General features: G+C 42.7%; 1 protein-coding gene across 3 annotated transcripts in view; it reads right to left on the bottom strand.

Annotated features, from left to right (window-relative positions):
- The window catches only part of XRCC5 (X-ray repair cross complementing 5), a 57,560-nt gene extending 49,097 nt beyond the window's left edge, over window positions 1-8,463 (bottom strand). For 2 of the 3 annotated variants that reach the window (XM_052792044.1, XM_052792043.1), the window contains exons 1-5: window positions 8,373-8,463; window positions 3,940-4,053; window positions 3,204-3,387; window positions 1,953-2,001; window positions 270-392 (exon numbers count right to left, since the gene is read on the bottom strand). In XM_052792044.1, the coding sequence (XP_052648004.1) occupies window positions 270-392; window positions 1,953-2,001; window positions 3,204-3,387; window positions 3,940-4,053; window positions 8,373-8,390 (488 nt within the window). In that variant the 5' untranslated portion in view covers window positions 8,391-8,463. Of the gene's footprint in view, window positions 1-269; window positions 393-1,952; window positions 2,002-2,372; window positions 3,175-3,203; window positions 3,388-3,939; window positions 4,054-8,372 lie in introns of those variants that run through there. The other variant, XM_052792045.1, reaches the window with a different exon arrangement.
- Window positions 8,464-19,449: the final 10,986 nt, after the last annotated feature.

A 19,449-nucleotide genomic window follows, 5' to 3' on the forward strand; every position in this document is an offset into this window, starting at 1 on the left:
TATAGATGTTTTGTCTCCCATTTTAGATTTTGCCTCTAAGCTATAAGCTTAACTGGAGAAGAAGCCATCATCTTAACCTGGATTTGCACATGACTTAATCAAGGCGACTTGGTTCATAACTGGAATTCACGGCATGTGTAATTGATAGAAGTACTTACAACAATCATATTACATACTGGTACACCTCTATAGAAACAATACACCAACAGATCACCAGTTCCTTCAAGATCGTTATTAAGAAAGTGTATAACAGCCACTTCCGTACTTACAAAATCTGAAGTGAAATTCCTGTTTTTTTCAAGTTAGCAATAATAATTTCCAGCTGATCCTCACTGACAGGACTATTAAGGTCTGTAAACAGTTCAATATGTCTCTTCTCGTATTTCTTGCCTCTTAAAATACAGAAAGAACATTTACATATATCAGAAATATTATCTATAAGGCCTTTTTCTAATTCTTTCCTTACAAAATCGAAACTTTACCAAAGTAATATACTTGTAAAGAAAAAAATAAGCAAACAAACCTACTTGATAGAAGTTATTCTATCATTGGTCATATTATTTATGGCAAGTTTTTATCTTTACGTGATTCCCCCTACTCACTCCTACTCCCTAAAATTGAGGACTCTAGCCTTGTGACTGTATAAATCACTAACTACATCTAAATGAATGGAATTCTGCCAGTTTTCACCAATGTAGATAAAATGCTAATAAAATATGTTAGGCTGTTTATTGACTATACTGGATATTTCCTTTGCAGCTGTAAGTCTGTCCTTGTGAAAATGGAAAACATATTTTAAATTACTGTTGCTGGTGGGGGTGCCATTTTAGTAAGCTAATTCAGTAGATTCATTGGATAAGATGGACTTTAAAGCCTACTTAATACGCTAAGAAATAGTACCAATAAACATCAGAAAGTTCTGCCAGCTACAGAGCAAAATTCAGTTAAACTGATACAGTTTTTATCTGGATATTCAAGCATAAGGGTGATTTTTCTTGAATTTTTACTTGACATTATTTTCTCAACTGAAGGTAAACTCCGTACCAAAGGGTTTGGTGCATATGAGCAACTTACCCAGAAGATAACAAAAGCAGTTGCTCTGTAGGTATTCAAGGTTATACTGCCATAAATACACTGATTTTATTCACAACTCGGTTTTAACTGTTAAATTGATACAGCTTTCCATGCCGATTAGACTTTATTCATAAAAATACAAATTGCATCACTAAGTCTAGTCTTCTGCATTCACAATTAGATCATATAATCTTTTTAACAACTTGTTCAATCTCTGTTTTAAGAGCAAGTAAGGTTATCTTCCTTCCTCTGGACCATCAGTTCACCCAGTGTTAGAAACAGTCAGATTTCCAGTCAAAGTACATTCATTGACAACTTTGTAACACTTGTGCCAACATTTTCTTTCAGCTTAAACAGTGCTTTTCCCTACTGCACGTTTATCTCCCACAGCCTGTGTATTTACTAACAGCGACCTCATCTCCAACAGCCTTTAATTTGCTAGGCTGAACAAACCCACCTTTCTAGTTTTGTTTTCTTTTTTTTTGTAAGATATGCCATCACCCTTATAAATTTGGTAGTCCTTTTCTATGTGTTTTAACATCTGAATTAATGTTTTTTGAAAACAGATCACAAGAAATGCAACGCTAAGTGAAGTCTTTGTGCCTTGTATAATGGCATTAATATTCTCATGAATCTACTGCAAAGTTCCCATTTGCATCAGAAAGTTCTTAAGATTGTCTGGAGAAGCTAGGTGTCTCCTGGGGATTCTTCAGGGACAGACTCCTGTAGTGTGTTGTTCGTTTTTAATGTTTGGGGTTTTTTTATAAAAGTATTTTCCATATTTATACAATAGTGGAAATATAATACTGACAAGAAATCAGATCAGCTGCAAAGTGCAAGGTCAGAATTCTGTAAAAGGCTTTGTATTACATACTCACATTGTTTCCTTCTGAAGCAAGTCCATACACACAATAATTGCATCCAGGACTAAGCAAATTTAAGAAAAATCTCATTTAGAACATGAATCATGTGACAAAAGTGGTTTTCCTATGAAACAATCTTCTGTTTTCACCACCTCCCAAACACTGACAAACATGCATTTTAGTTAACAAGCAAACAATTTTTTGAGACAAGTACTCTTCAAATATCTACTGTGCAAGAGGTTCCTATATAATTTGTCTGTTTTGTGATCTTGTCTCTTCCCCATTTATCTGATGGAACAGTAAAAAGACTGCTTCAGGGCCCAGTCTTCTAACTGTCAATGAGGAGGCTCAAGTCCAATGAAAGAGCAACCTAATCATTACAACATTACTTTGAATCCACAAACAAAATTTACTTGCACTTTCAATACACAATACCATTTTCTCATGCGAGTTTTCTTTCAAAACATCTGCATCTGGCAATCTCTTGATAGTTTCTTCCTCATCACAATTTTCATTAGGAACATATTTTTATCACTGCACACAAACGTGCCCACCCATCAGAGAAGAAACATGACTGCTTCTGCTAAGATACAGTTGACTGGCTGCACACTTCTCTGAAACAGCTCTGACTGTCTGAATAGAGGTCACAACAATCATTTTGCACCCAGAAAGAGGGAAGACAACACAGGAAGTTGAACAGTAGGTAAATGAAACACACAAAGGGACACTATATAGACTGCCTTCTTTTAAAACTCTTCACCTTATAAAACTTACAACAGCATACATTCAAACATGAACGACATTCAAACCAGCAAGTGACATTGGGCAATGTTAGAAATCCTTTATATAGAAATCAATTTGATAAACCTCTATTCTGTTTTGTCTGGCTTCTGGTACTTCTGCTGACATATTTCATAAATAGTATTTTTATTTGATGAAAAAGCATAAACCAAGTTTTGCAACACTATTTTTAAAGACAGATGCCTTATTTGAGGCCTAAAATTATATTATTGCTATCTTTGTTCTCTTTAATTAACAGAACACTTCATAAAAGCAATGATTCCCTAAGGCCAAGACTCCATCTGCTAGCCTAAAAGAATGTCAAAAAGCAGCTAATCTGCTTTTGAACAAACTTACAACCACAAATTAGCTGAACTCTGATAGCAGTTAACTTTGGAAGCAAATCTGAGCCCATTTCACAACACTAACTTCCTGCCTTCTGTGTAGCTCAATCAGTTCAAAAAGTGCTCTACAATGAAAGGATACAGTCTGCTTTTTCAGAGCCTGGTTTAATCACATCTTGAATGTCTTCCAGCAGATCAAAATCTGGTAGCATTAGTGACCTATGTACAGTAATGTTTTGGTATTGATCCCCACTGGCAAGGTCATTCCTAGTACCATCAGTGCCAAACAAAATTACAGCAACCTCATCTTTACTCTCAGCAAAAACCTGGAAACAGAGAAAACACAAAACAGGTAAAAAAACACAGGTAGATTCATACACAACTATGTTAGGCAGACTCCAGCAAGCTTAACTAATTTTGAAACAATGTCAAGTACAGTGGATTTACTTTTCAAGTGCTATCCTACAAAAATGTAATCTTACAGAAAGTTCACTGGTTTAGATATAATTAAACTAACAGATTGACATGAAGATATCTAGGATAAAACAAGTAAAGTTGGCTGACTCAGTCCTTGAAATGAGTCTTCAGTGTGGTAAATCTTAACACTGTTGAAACATTTTACAGAAAGAGAAGAGTACTTGTTTTCACTAAAAGCTTCTACTACCCTGAAGAAAAAGAGCAACCAATCCAACCACCACATCTCATCCACAAAAGTACAGCTGAAATAAAGAGCACTGTTACTCCTGCATAAAACCAGACTAATTCTTACTCATTTCTCATTTATTTCAATTATTAGTAAATGAGGAAAATATTTCATAGACATTATTGCTTCCTCTCCCTTTTTAACAGTTTTTTATCACATGTAAAGTCACACATACCTGTCGCTGCACAAATTTCATCATAATCTTCTTGGCTTGTTCAAGTGAAGACTCCTCACCAGGGGCAGAACTGCTCATTGTAAAGCCTACATCCAGGCACAGCACTATGGCTGCCTAGAAAGGAAAGACAATACTGAATAAGAATGCAAAAGGGCCAATATAAGCATAACTACTTGAAAGGGTACATACAAAACCTAAAAATCAAACTACATCACTACTGGTTTCTTTTACAGTAACTGTTAATATGAGACAATGGTGGAGGACAGAACCAGTACAACTCCACTGAACTGAGGATCATTTAATCCTGTAACATGTTCCAGGCAACTCAGTGGAAAATACAAAAAATCCTATGTTACACAATAATCTGTCAGGAGGGGCAATTTCTATACAACCCTGCAAACTTATTAGGGATCTAAGGGCTCTTCTACACTAAGAAATAAAACAGAAATATTTTGGTTGACATTTACAAGCATAACACAATACAGTATATCTGCACAACACAAGGTAGAGATACAAACTTCTTCCCTAAACTCTACAGCTACATCCACTCTTTACAGTAGGTCGTAATAGCTGTAGAGACCACTCTTTGGTCTTAGCCAAGAACAGAAAAAATGACAGCACTCCTATAGCTTCCAGGGAGAGCCAGAACATTTATGCTACTGGAGGTGTCTGCAGCAACCACCGGCATCTGCCACGCGCAGCTATGCTCTTAATGCCTTATAAGGATGAATTCCGATTTCAATTTACGGGCTTAAATCCTACAAGCTAGCATATGTGTTTGCATTTCTGACCATTGCTTTAACTGATCTATATATAACACTGCCCAAGTCTTCCCCTTAATTGATTTATAAACAAGTATACAAATAAAATAAAATTGCTTCTTGTAATTTCTCTCGTTCAACTGCTGCCAAGTTCCTCTAAAGTTCTTCCACAGACTCTACTTATCTTGATTAACCTGAGTAATTTTACCATCCAGCTGAATGAAGCTACAAGAGAAATTCAGCAAAATTATGCCCTGCATCTCCAAGGACATTGACAAAAGGCCAGCTCAAATTCATTAAACCAAGGTTCTTTAAATATGCATCAAAATCTTGCCTGGTGGACTGCCAGTAGCTTAAATTACACTGCCCGCAAAAAATTATTGTTTGCCAGAACACAGGAAAGTTAGGTATTACCTAGGTTGGAGCCAGTCACCTTGTTTTCAAACACAAAATATATCCAATTCTCTAAGAAGTGAAGCTGCCAAAAGGACGTGGACAATAAATCAGAAGACTGTCAAGCAACATGAGATGCATAGTCTGCTTTTGCAAAGCAAAAGGGATGAACAGAAAGAAAAGGCGTCTGTCTAACCTCTTGCATATGACCACGCAAATAACTCCAAACACCTTTTTAAACATCAACCAAAAGAAACTGATTCTTTTTGTGACCCAAATAGATAATTCTTAATATCAAGTTGTATTGGGTTTGTGTGGCAAGGTTTTGGTAGGGGGGGACAGATTACAGGGGTGGCTTCAGTGAGAAGCTGCTAGAAGCTTCCCCCCTGTCTGACAGAGCCAATGCCAACCGGCTACAAGACAGACCTGCCGCTGGCCAAGGCCAAGCCCATCAGCAACAGTGGTAGTGCCTCCGTCATAACATATTTAAGAAGGGAAAAAAAGTTGTGGCGGGCACAGAAACAGCAGCCGGAGAGAGGAGTGAGAACATGTAAGAGAAACAACCCTGCATACCCCCAGGTCAGTGAAGACGGAGGGGAAGGAGGTGCTCCAGGCGCCGGAGCAAAGATTCCCCTGCAGCCCTTGGGGAAGACCATGGTGAGGCAGGCTGTCCCCCTGCAGCCCAGGGAGGTCCATGGTGGAGCAGATATCCACCTGCAGCCCAGGGAGGACCCCACGCCGGAGCAGGTGGATGCCCGAAGGAGGCTGTGACCCTGTGGGAAGCCTGTGCTGGAGCAGACTCCTGGCAGGACCTGCGGATCCATGGAGAGAGGAGCCCACGCTGGAGCAGATTTTCTGGCGGGACTTGTGACCCCACAGGGGACACACGCTGGAGCAGTCTGTTCCTGAAGGACTGCATGCCATGGAAGGAACCCGTGCTGGAGAAGTTCGTGAAGAACTGCAGCCCATAGGAAGGACCCACGTTGCAGAAGTTCATGGAGGACTGTCTCTTGTGGGAGGGACCACACGCTGGAGCAGGGGAAGAGTGTGAGGAGTCCTGCCCCTGAGGAGGAAGCAGCAGCCGAGGCAACGTGTGATGAACTGACCCCAACACCCATTCCCTATCCCCCTGCGCCGCTGGGGGCGCTAGGTAGAGAATCCTGGAGTGAAGCCGTGCTCGGGAAGAAGGGAGGGGTGGGGGGAAGGTATTTTAAGATGTGTTTTTATTTCTCATTACCCTACTCTGGTTGATTGGCAACAAATTAAGTTAATTTTCCCCAAGTCAAGCCTGTTTTTCCTGTGACAGTAATTGGTTGGGTGATCTCTCCCTATCTTTACCTTGACCCACAAGCCTTTCGTTGTATTTTCTCTCCCCTGCCCAGCTGAGGGGGGGGAAGTGGTAGAGCAGCTTTGGTGGGCACCTGACCTCCAGCCAGGGTCAACCCACTACACAAGTTTATAAGAATAATTTGCCCAGATTAGCTGTCTAATGCTCTGTATTAGCAGCTCTAAAACTATTTTCTTATTCTCCTTTTTTTCCCAGGATATATTGTGCACCTCCCCTGTCATTTTAACAAGCACTGGTTTAACTCCCTGCATCCTCCCAGGACAGGACAAGAGGAAGAAAGAAAGGAGGCTGAGCAACAGGGCTCCACAAAATGTCCAGCAGGTTATACTCAGTCTCAGCACTCTATTCCTCACTCTGCCTTCACTGGTGGCTTGCCGGGAAGCCAGGAATTAATGCCTCTGAGTCAGCTAGGTCTGCAGAAGCTTAGAGTGGAATAGAGGCAGTAACTGAGGCTGCACTAGGTTCTCACAAGAGCCTTGTTACTGCTCATCTGCCAGCCTGAGGAATTAGTATACCACCATCAGCAACTGCAGACCCTCGGCTTGTTGCTATACTGCCTCAAGACACACAATGGCTGGCAGTTGAATTAATCCTGTTGTCCAAAACAGGTAAAATGCTCTTCACAGCTGGTAAGATGACAGCAAAGAAACCAAACAAGTGCAGAAGTGAAGAGCTGCTGTTTTGCTTAAGAAAAAACAATCAAGTGTCAAGTGCTAACATGCTCTTCTGGAAGGCAGCAAACTCCAAGCCTGCTGCCTATTCAGGTATGTGGAACCCTGCTTCAGGAAGAGGGCAGGTCTCTCTTTTGGTAATCTCCCTCTATATGTCTCTTCATTTGTTATTAACTTCTGTGCATCTCACCTCTGAGCATCCAGTACTGCCTTTTTCAGGTGCAGTATACTAAGCAATGCTTTTAAGATGCTCAGCATGTGTGGTTGTAGGACAACATTGTCACACCTGAGCTAACATCAATCTGCTTTGCTCAAGTACTGATAAGGGTGAAAATGGAACGAGCCTGCCTTTATCTCTAACCTCTCAGTGCTGAAGCTAGTTGTAATAAAGCTGAGAGATATGGCTACAGCAGCACTTCAGCCTGCAGCACAGACAAAACCTGTGTTTAACAGATATTAAATGTCCCTGTATCAGAAGAGAACTTAACGTAGCCTTCACCAACAGGATTCCTTAAACATACCAGACAAACAAACTGCATTTTTAACAGGGCAAAACCATTTCTACTATTATTCTAGCAAGAGCAATGGCAATTACTACTGCGGTAGCTGCACTGTGCTTAAAACCACAGCTGCCCCCGAGACAGGAATACTGAAGTCCCTTTGAATTAGACTGGTTTGTACCAGCAGCAACTCGGAGGTCGGCACAGGGAGGAGTTACTCGGTTTCAGAGATGGATTTTGCAGCCGCGGCTGCCATGCCGTTTGCTCCTAATACCGAAGTCAGGTCACTGATGGCAAGCCGGGCCGGTTCCGCCCCACGCGGCCCGCGGTACAGACAAGCCGCCTAACGGCAGTTACAGCCCCTTCCCTCAGGTGAGCATGAGCGGACCGGCCATGTTCAGCTCACAGAAAGGCACTACCGGAACAACCCCCAGGCGCCCTCAGAACCCCCCACAGCGAGGACGGGGGCCGCGCAAACACCCACCGCCACAGGCGCCACGGGCCCAGGGCCAAAGCTGAAACAGCCCTCGCGTTACAGGCGGGCAAAGGCGGCTCCGGCCCGCAGAGGAGGGACCCGTTGTCACGGCCCCCCCCGGGGCTCAGCCACGGCCGGGCCCAAGCGGGCAGCACCTCCTCCGTGGCAACCCACCCCTGAGGCACGTTCCCGCCACACCGGGCCGGGGGAGACAGCAGACGAAGGGGTGGGGGGGTGCCCAAAGGCTGTCGGGATACTGGAAGGCCCCCCCTCCTCTCCCCTCACCTTACTGCTGCGCGCCATCTCGCTCGTTCCGGGACGCGGTGCGCCGCGCTAAGCGCTCCGGCCGGCGACGCGCCCTGTCCGCTCCGCGTCGCGTCCCCCACCCCGGGAACACGGCGGCGGCGGCGCCTCGCGTTCCGCAGGAGGGCAGGCACCACCCAGCGGCGGGCGGCCGCGCGGGCGGGACCGAGACAAAAGGCGGGCGAGGGGGGGGAAGGCGCCGAGGGGATGAGAGGGGCCCGGCCTGGCACTGCCCCGTCCCCAGGCTCCAGCAGCAAAGAGGGGACACGGCCTCCTCAGCCACGGCCTCGAGTCGGGCCGAGGCTGGCGCGGGGCAGGCCGCAGGGGGCGGCTGGGCCTGGTATGGCCCAGCTGGGTGAGAGGGGAGGGAGATGTGGGGTGCGTTCCCCCTCCCCCGCCATCTTTCTCGTCAGGTCATCCCCCCCCAGCCCCCCGCAAAGTGCCACATCTCACAGGCATGGCTGTAGCTGCAATTTTGGCCATAGGGCGAGCAGCGTGTAGCCAAGGACAAGCCTGGTTTGAGTAGACTTGGCTCAGGTCTCTGAGGAGGGGCAGCAGCGGGTCAAGTCTCTGGGGCCGGAGAGGCCCTCCTGTCCTCTCCTGCCTCTGAGCACCTCCTGACTCCCCCCATCTGTCACCCGCCCCACAGGGCCCGTCTGCCCAGGGCTCTCCAGCTTCCTCCTGACACACGGGAGTCCCACAGAGCAGCCATTCCCCTTCGCCACCAGGACAGGGCTTTGGGCTGAATGGAAGCGTCTGATAAGCCACATTCTGCCCATGGATCACCAGTGGGACAGGATTTATTTATTTAAACATTGGCACAACGCTAGCTTTCTCCCAACATTAATAATAGAGAGAATTTCTTACCCAAATTACGTCCAGGGTCTTTGATGAAACTGAAGCCTGCTGATTTTATAATAGATGCTATATCATGTATATCTTGGCACCTGTTAGGCATTAAATCATCAGCAGAGATGTACAGAGAATGGCAAATATTTCATCACATATATTGAGTACTTCTTGTTCTGCGTTACTTTCCCTGTATCCTTTGAGAATACCATTACCAGTGTCCTTTCTATTCTCAGTGTATCTCAAAAACCACATTATTATCCATAATTATTCTCAAAACAGAGTGCAAAGTGGTGATATTAGTATAGCTACAAAAGAGTAAATCTCACATGAACACTTCAAAAACCTCGTACCAGAAGACGGACCCTGCAAACACAAGTGTTTCCTTTTTATATTGAGTGATGTCTGAAGAAAAAAATCCCCTTTCCCTCCTTACTACATTGCCATGCTTTGGGAATATTGGTAATTGAGGGATTCTCTCTTCAAAGCACTTTGCATATCAAAGGAACAGAGCAGCTTAGCAATGTGACAAACGTTTTATGGGAAACCTGTAGATAAAAAAAAAAACCAGTCAGGAACTGCAAGAGAAAGCTGTGTGTTGTCTTCTGAATGCCTCTAAGGAGATTTCAGATTAATCAGCCAAGGAAATCAGGTCTGCTTACTATTATTATTATTCCTGATGTTATCTTAGTCCCTAGGAGTGCTCAGCACAGACCAAAGCCCCCCCCCTTTGGCCTAGCAATCAGGCAATCCCCCACCCCAACTGGTTTCGACGTAGCTTGCAGTCTATGCATAAGACAAGAGATGTGCACATGCACGCACACACCCAAATGGGACGAGTGGAGAAACAAGAATTGATCAACTTCATCAGCGAGGGCTTTACACACCAGCAGAAAAGCATTTTGCCAGGCATCATAATCAATGAACATTTTATTTTTATGCCGGGGTTGGGAAGTAAAACCCCAGCCCTGACTGCTGGCACAGAATATCAACACAACCCCCTTCATAGTCCTCTCTGTATCCTAGATTTGACATAAAAGCTGAATCCCAGGCTTTGGTCCAAACTGTCATAGCTAGAGCAGTAATTGTAAACATTACTCAGGGAAACCTAATTTGGGTATGAACTAGGAACCTCTGCTTTGCAGGAAGGTTGGTGTGCCCAACCCAGGTACAGCACCCTGTTCCCTTACAAAGTCTGAATAAAAAGACACCTGTAACCATAAAACTCCATCTATGATCTTTCTATACATTAACTCTCAGTCTGGCATAAATGGGGTCTTATAACTCTCTCAGCAAAATGCACAAACGATAAACCCAAACATTCCCCCTTTTGTGCCTTCATGCTGCCAAATTTCCTCAGATCTATTTCCGCCATTCAAAGGAAAACTGGCTAATCATTTCTGAAACAAACTTTAATCCCCATTTCTTTTGCAAGTCTGCACAGAGCTCCCTTATAGGTAATCATCAGATCTGACTAATGAACTCCATCTGGGGGCGCTGGGGCTTTGTTAGCCTGGATTAAGACTTGAAGATCTTTGCTTGTAAATGCTAGAGAAAAGATGCTTGTGATTAATTGGCCATTTCCATTTTACAGAATGCCAGTCTCTGAGTATAAATAATAGATATGTGACATCTCAGAGGATTCAGCATCCAGGGTGATCAGCTGTAATCTCATTTGCAACAAAGTGAGTCAGACTTTAGTCCCAGTGAGGTTGTCACTCACTCCTCTGCTTACTCCTTTTTTGGTTACTTTTCTTCCCCCTGAAACAATAAGCCTGGATTAAATAAGCATGCTCTTGGGAAATAGCAATGAGGGGCTTGCCTTGTGTTTAACTTCGCTCGATGCCTTTACAAGGAAAATGGCTTCCCTGATTTGTTACAAGAAGGAATGTATTATCCAGGGAGTTGCAGCTGGGACCCAGCTGCTTATGGCAGCTCTGAGCAAATGTGAATGGTTTCAATGTAAAAGTAGAAAGATGACTTGGCCTTCCTCCCTCTTGGAGCAATTGCCCACAGGGTAAAACTTTGGATAAATGCCTGGTGGAAGGAGGAATACCGTAGCCATCTGGGATCAAGCCCAATAGTTTTATTGAAATAGATACATGAAGCAGAACTTTCCACAGAAGAATTAACTTTGCAATCATTACCTATTCTTCACCTGGATTCATACATAGAAGGGGGCACTAACTGCAAACTGAGGAATTATGAACTGAATTTCCTACCGAGATAAACAAAGCAGGGCAAGGACACTGTGACACCAATTGGCTTTGTATTTCTACCAGTACAAGCCTGGCAGCAAGCTGAAAGACAAAGTAGACAGGAAATTGGCACCCAAAGCAAAGCAGAGCTTAGAAGCACATCTGCTAGCATCTTCCTGCATTGGGCTTCATGAGGTGTGCACAGTTGTCTTCTCCCAAGAGGTCTTTCCAAACACCTGCTTGCAAGCGCATGCCAAAACTGTGGTGCAGACCAACACTAGTATTTATTATGTCTGTTTAGTGATTCCTGATGGTCCTTCCCAAGAGATGAAAGCCTAACACACGGTCTTTGCTTAGTTGCTTCTGTGGGATATGCCTGCAGGGAAAAGATCTCTAACACTGGTTTCACTCTCTAAAGCAAAACTGGTCTTTGAGGATCAGCTGTAAGTCCACAGGGCTTGTCCTCTGGCTGTCTATGACTCACGAACACTTAGCACATTACAAAACTGTGCCTTTAATAAACTTAAAAAATTAAAAAAAAAATCCATCTGAGGGTTTCACAGTTCCCATCTGTTGGTCTACCTGCTCAGTCCACTTTCTGTTTAGTTCATGCAATGGAAGGAAATGAGTCTACTAGGAAACAAAGAAATTGTTTTGGTAGGAAAATTAGAAAGCTAAATAGTAAGGAGAGGTAATGAGTTACAAGTGTATATTGACTCGGGGTGTGTCCTACCAGGCACATTCTAGCTCAGGGGCTTCAGAACTGTGGCAAATGGGTGGATCATGGCTGATACACAAACTACTTCAAAGCAGCACACCCACAACTCATAGTCCCACACCACCACAGAGGAGACAGGGAATACGTCAGAAATGGCTCCACAAATCCTTCTGCACAGAGCTGAGAGACTCCGAGGGCCCATGGTCATAGTTCCTCTTCCAAAAGACAGTGTCACTATTGCTTTTCCTCCTCACTAACCCCGATGCCAGCTGCTGAATTTACAGCCTCCTCTTTCCCCTGACCAGTCCCTTTCTCTTCTTCAGACTATCCAGTTAATGCGCTTTTCTCAGGCAGAGTAAAAACTTCCACTGGCTGTAATACATCAGCAGAGGCCTTATTAAGCGCCACAAAGAGGGAAAGCATGAAGTCACAAGCCAACTCTGCATTACAACCACTTTTCCCCACGTGGTATTTACCTTTTTCACACTACCATGGAGTCACACTGAGAATCACACTCTTCTGTAGCATGCGTATACTGTCCCACAGGATTGCTGCCCAGCCAGTAGTTCTTCCACATGATGTTCATTATTCCAGATGAACAGAATGGCACATTTGCCTAAAAAGTTGCATCCTGGTTTTTTTCTCTTTCAGATCATTTATGAAATTTCCGACAATCGTTTTTTAGTTCTCATCTTCTCAGCCATTGTGCTTGCCATCCCTCTCAGTTTGGTATCATTTTCAGATTTCATAAGCACATTTTGTCTTCAGCAAAGTCATGAAGGAACAGTGCTCAGCCTGAGATGGCCACCCCTGGGAATAACCGCTAGACACAGCTCTATATATAATGTTGTAGCTGCTTTTGCAGCTATTTTATCATACATCAAATTATGCAATAGCTTCCTAGCCTGCTTATGAGAATATCATTTAAAGCAGCATCAAAGCCTTATTAAAATCCAGGTAAATAATTTCTATCAAAAAAAGCCTGTTTCTCTCTCACAACAACAAAAAGGGTTGATTCAACACCATTTTTTCTTTAACCCCCCCAATTTTCCTTTTACTTACTAATTTCTGAGCACTTATAAATGGTTTAATTATCTGTTACACTAGTTTCCAGTAACTGGAGCAGGAATAGCATATAACTCCCTGACATCTTTACATTCCCTCAATCCTTTTGAAAAAGTGGATGTTATATCTCACCCATCATTACAACAAAAATCATTATTGTTCCTGAGATTGCTTTAGCTAGTTTTATATTTCCCTTGGATGAAATTCACCTGACTCAGCTGATTTGAAAACATCTCCACTGTTTAACCGTGCTCTGACTTTTCCTGTTTTACCTTGAATCACTTTTTGCTGCTGGTGTTAATTGTGTTGCTGCCTTATTGCAGGTGCCCTTTGTAAGTGGACAGTTTTCCACAGCTGTCAATTATTTAATTAGCTAAAAAGGCAGAAGCATATGCTGTGCTTCCAAAGGTTTCAGCCCAGCTGATACCCATGTGGCTGTCAGGAGGAGTCTATATAATGGAATTCTGTTTTATTTCTTTAATGTGTTTTTCTTTAAGAAGTAAAGAGAATGTTAGTTGCAAAAGTACAGCTCCAAAATTCAAGGAAATTCTGACATTAATGTTTCTCTTGCAACCTTAACCAAGTACTTTGTGTCTAAATATTATGATACAGGTTCAACTACAGGAGCAGGTACTTTTTAGTCCTGCAATGCCATAATCTCTTTCAATACATATTGGGATAAAATTAGGGCTGTGCACTAAAGGAGTCATAAGACTCCTGCCTCATTTGTTACAAAAATTGGGAGACATAGAGCAAAAGAGGAAATTCTTATGATTATGGTAGCTGAATGACATCTTAAGAATTAAATTCTCTGGGTTTGTTCAGCAGGTCGCCTGTGTTCTGATTTACAAATCACTTGAACCCAAGTCTCTGACCAGTAGGCACTGGTTGTGTGAGTCACATTTTCTTAGTGCTCAGTTTGAGATAGTCAGTTCTCTGTATGTGCTGAGCACTTACAGGCATTCATGAAAGGAGCTTCACTTTCAACACAGAAAATGCCTTATTATGCTAAATGTTCTGAAGAAATCAGCTGCAAGGCATCTCAGAGGGGCACTGAGACTTCATAGACATTTGTAGCTTTTAAAATCCTTGTGCCTTTGTTGCCACACATAAGTTTATCAGCATTTATGTCACATGCTATTGAAAAAAAAAAAAAAAAAAGAAAATTTATGTGAAGTACTTACATGTTACAGTGGCATGTATTATTGAGAGATTGCTTTGCACAATCTGTGCAAATGGGTTTTGGCCACACTTTGAAATATAAGGGCAAAACAAAATGCTGGATTGGCTTCTTATTAAATGCTTTCACATGCCCCACTATATAAGCCTGGCATGCCAGAGAAAGAATAGTGTGAACTCCTGTGATTGAAGATTGCTTCAGATTGCATACCTATAAGGAAGGGGGAGGGATTAATTTTATATGAATATATTAAAAGTTTGCATGATGTAACCTCTTAGTGTTTGCCATTGCACTTCATGGTATGTAGACTTTGGATGCATTTCTAAGAAGAAAAATACTGCGATGAGCTTTTTTCTCCGTTTTTCAGTTCAGCCACTGGAGGGCAACATGATCCCAGTCATCTACAGAGGAAGCACTGCAGCCTGCAGAATCAGGTAGTGTGCACCCAGCAAGCACCGCCAAACTGCAGAGGAATTTCTGCATCCACGTATGGCAGAAATTAAACAATAAAAATATATATATACTTTTACATTGCCTTTTTTTGGAAGGTAGATTTAAAAATTTCTTCCTACTTTTAAAATCTATTAATCTGGGTTTCTGCTTAGGATGATGTTTTCATGAGTTCTAAATCCATGGATTAGCCAAAGGATTTCTGAAGGAGGCAATGCGAGGGCCACTCAGCCTAGTATTACGGGAGGTGAAATATTTCCCACTGCTAAGTAATTGAAAACCTGACACATGTTTCTAGTCTTGAAATAACTCTGGCAGACTTTTCTGGATTAGTTGTTAAATCTGTTAAAACAGATTATTTCTTTATTACATTTTAGAGGAGTGTCAGCAGTGTAGGGCCTGATTGTCTTTAAAATTAATAGAAATAGTTTGGCTCAACTGAACTCCAGAGCGCCTGGGTTCCTGGAGAGGCCCAGAGACTTCACGTCAGATATGCTTGTTTTGGGGAAAGCAAGAGCCCAGCAAGAGACTATCAAATAGTGCTTGGAAAAAAGTTAAAGCCAGTGTTTTAGGAAGAGGTAGTAAGTACAAAGTAGATGCCAATAAAATGAAACGGCACCTTGGAAACTGGGGGAAAACACAGACTGTGTTATAGGACATGGCAAAACAACAACATTTTGCCCAGAAGTCTTGTTTTGGCTATTTCAGAATGGGTTATTGCAGAAGCAGAATCTCATCCATCTTGTTCTTCCCATGCTCTTCATTTCACAGTCTTCCCCTCTCTCTCACCTCTCTCTGTGCAGTAAATCTTTGTTTGCAGCCCTTAGCAATCTAGCTGTGTTTTCAGCATCTCTGGAAAGCGCTTTCATGCAGCGGGATTGTTCTGGACAAGCTAGCCAGGATAACTCAATGTGTGAAGGATTTGCTCTGCGGAAGCACAAGGATAAGCCATTAGCATCCTCCCTACTTCATCCTCCTCCCCCCCCCAGCATCATGCACATAGGCATGCAGGCACACACACGTGCTGGTTAATGGTCCAATTTAATCCTCAAAGCACAGGATTTGTTCCTTATCCATCCAACCAGACTGTGGGAGGGGATGGGGAGAGTCTTCAGCTGCCGAACAAGGCTCTTTCCGAGCTGGAAGAGAGGATCCCATTTTAAATCCCTATTTGTTTGCCTGCACCTGGAAGCAGATTGAAATCAAACTGAAGGGATGGAAGTTTGGATCTTTAGAGAAGTATCAGCCTTAATGCACTTTAAAAATGGAGCATTGCAACACGGAAGATGGGATGTCATGTTTTAAAGCTTTTAATTCTTGTGAGTTCCCACTTTGTACAGCTTTGGGATACAAAGCAGCAGTGTGAAGGAGGGAGCTGCTATTTGAGAGGAAAGAAGAAGGGATTAAGTTTGGGTTTTATTTGTATAAATTGATGCTAACCCATGACACTAGCAGATATGTGACAGTGTCAGATGTAGGGGCAGGGGAAGAATAATTTCAAGTTTTCCTTGTCAGTAATTTTTTGCAGGAATTCCTTGGAGGGAAGAGAGTCATCAAGATGACAAATGCTGATTTCTGCGGGTTTTTTGTACTAGGCAAGGCAGACATTCAAATTTTTATAACTTTCTATTGAAATAAATGGCAAATTTAGCCATCAAGAGACTTGATTTTAGGGTGGATTTGGAGCCTCTGAGCAATCCTGCTGTAATTGTGGGGCTGGCTGAAGTCACCACCACCACATGAAACTTTTGCCTTAGAGCCTGTTTCAATATTAGAGTTCATCGGTGTGTAATCGCATTGTAGAGGAGTCAGTATTATTACCTGCTTTGAGTCACTAAAGGTAGCTCTACCAACACATATTTGGTGAGAACTGAGATGTCATTTAGCAATGACTACATGTGCCCTGGGATGATACTGCTTACTATATTAAATATTTCACTTTTTTTATTACTACATGCAGATACTAGGAATTATTTCTGCTCATTTCTTAAGTCACAGGAGAGCTCATTTGAATAAATTAATGAAGGTTAAAATTGCTTGTGTTTATTAATTCTGCATGCAACTTTTACATGGTTAAAGTGTTAAGGAAACTCTCCCTTATGATGGAAGGATATTCTAGCAATTGCCTGTAATTATAAAAGCAGCTCGCTACAATATATTTAAATACATCATAGTGAAAGACATTAGAAGCTGACACTTCCATAATTTAAGACAAGTAATGTATTTTAGAAAGACTGAGTAAAAGGCATGCTCTCCTTAGGCTGACTACCCCAGGAGCTGTTGGATTCATGCCCAGCACTGACACTGTCAAAGCCATTCAGTTTACTTACGATAGTTGGGGTTGTTAGGATCACAACTGCAGGTGATTCAGATAACCAGGGTAGAATAAATTAAGCTGTATTTGTGTTATATTACAATGAGCCAGTTTGCTGTTATTTTGTAGTAGAAATAATTGATTCACTTCCCTTATCACTGTAGGAGCAGAAAGAATTTGGCGTACATATGAAGATAATCAAAGGCACCTTGAAATATGTTGGTCTTAATATATGTTACTGATGGAGGAACTTGTAATAAACCAAGCCCTGAGGGAACATGTTGCCTGGGAGGTGGGGTTTTATCCTATTTGCCAGGCAGAATGTACTATCAAATTCAGTAGTTAGCCTTTTTTATGTTGTGAAGTTAAATTTCCAGCTGGATGAAATGGTTGGAAAAGGAGCCCTAAGATAGGGAGGTCACATCTGGGCATAAACTTTTTACCTTAGAGGGCTCCAGGTCAAATTCATCCATGGCATACCTAATTTCAATGGATGAAAACCACAATGGATTTTAGCTGCTCTATTTTGGGGGGAAGGTTTTATGTTGTAGCACGCTAGAAGCAAGGGCATTTTTTTTAACATGGGGACAAAGGCATTGTTGGCCTAACTCAGGCGTTCTCTTTATTTTAATGCATTCTGACAGACTTCAGCTACCATGTAATGATGAGAAATTAAGATGACTGAATGTTATTGGAACTGGGTGACGAAGAGGGCTCCATAAGAGCCCCTCAAGCCTTGTTTCTCTGGGCTGCTTGGTCACATGCAGTCACACTTCACCTGTTTATGTGAAAGGATGCTTAGGGAGCTTTTTGAACCCCCTGGCAATTCACCCTGATCAAACACACAACCACAAGCCCTCCCTCATCATTAAGTGGCTGCCTGTTGGAAGAGAAATCATGCTTTAGTAGTTAAGATAAGCAAACATGATGTCCCTTCTAATTCACCAAATTAATTGAAAAGTTGCATTTCTAAGTGGATTAGCCCCATGAATTTGCTTCAACCTCTCTCTTTTTTCTGAGTTCTCATTTCCATACAGGGAATGAATTTGGATGGACTAATCTACTCAGAAATGAATCCACGTTAATCTAACTGCCTCCACATTGACAAGTCTTTGGAAAGAAGCAGGAAGGGCACTACTCTCACAGTAATTCACTGCCTGGGACAAAAAGGGCTTGCATAAGTTTTGAGCAAAATTGTGTCCATCACAGTGCAGGAATGTGGGCTGTGCATAATTATTTTCTCCTTAAATGCTAGTGTAATTGCATGCTTCAGTGTGTAAGAGCAGATGGAATGACTTTTCTTAACTAGTGGTTGCAGCTTCGAAAAGGTATGCATGGGGGTGGCCACATGGATCCATGGAGCAGTCCCTGCTAATAGTCTCAGAGTGAGGAATTGCAGGATCCCAGCCTCAGGATTCAAAGCACTGGCCCGAAGGATTAGAAGGGTGAATTCAAGAGACTAATTGTGGTTAAAAGCACAGTTCATGCTGTGATTGTTTCAGTTCTCAAAGAAACTGAATGGGATGGGTAAGCCAGCAGACAGAATTAGCACCTTCTCTTCCCCTGGTGAAATACATGGTGCAGCCGTACAGATGTGTTTTGCCTGGTGCAAAGGTCTTCAATAGGAGTCTCTCCCACTGCTAACCATTATCTTATAAAATGATTACCTTGTACCTCAAAGGTGAGAACTGCAAAGGCTAATGAGCTAATTCTCTGGGCCCACTACCTCCATCCCACCCTGCCACATGAGGAAGCTGTGTGTCCTTTCACCAGGTTCTTCACTGGAGGTGGGAAGTCCCCAACGTACATCTGTTGTGCAGGGAATCCTGTTCCCTTGGCAATGTTTGCAGCAGGAATCACACCAAAAGCACCTTCCTGGTATTTCCAATTGTTGTGTTGGACATGGCACTGCCAGTTTGAGGAAATCACCTGCAGGTAGCCTTTTGGCTCAAAGAGCTGTTACACTGAAGCTGTGCTAGACCTCTGCTACAAATTTCATTTGGATTTTCTAAAGATCCACGTCTCCTTCTTAGAAGAAAGAAAATGGCAAATAAGTGTTTGCCCTGTGCTAGCAGGAGAGTAGCACTGTACCAAGACTGTGTAGGACAGCACCGAGGGTATCATTTAATATTTAGACACCTCAAAGAACTGTATTGGTGGATTCTCCTTTGAGTTATCAGAGACATGTCTGGAGTACTTAGGGGTTGTAAGAAATCTTCCCAGCACAGCTGTAAATAGCAGCTCCAAGTCACAGACACACAGACCGTATTTGTAGAGTTAAAGGT

This window comes from Harpia harpyja, chromosome 7 (assembly GCF_026419915.1).
Source record: "Harpia harpyja isolate bHarHar1 chromosome 7, bHarHar1 primary haplotype, whole genome shotgun sequence".
Classification (NCBI taxonomy): Eukaryota; Metazoa; Chordata; class Aves; order Accipitriformes; family Accipitridae; genus Harpia; species Harpia harpyja.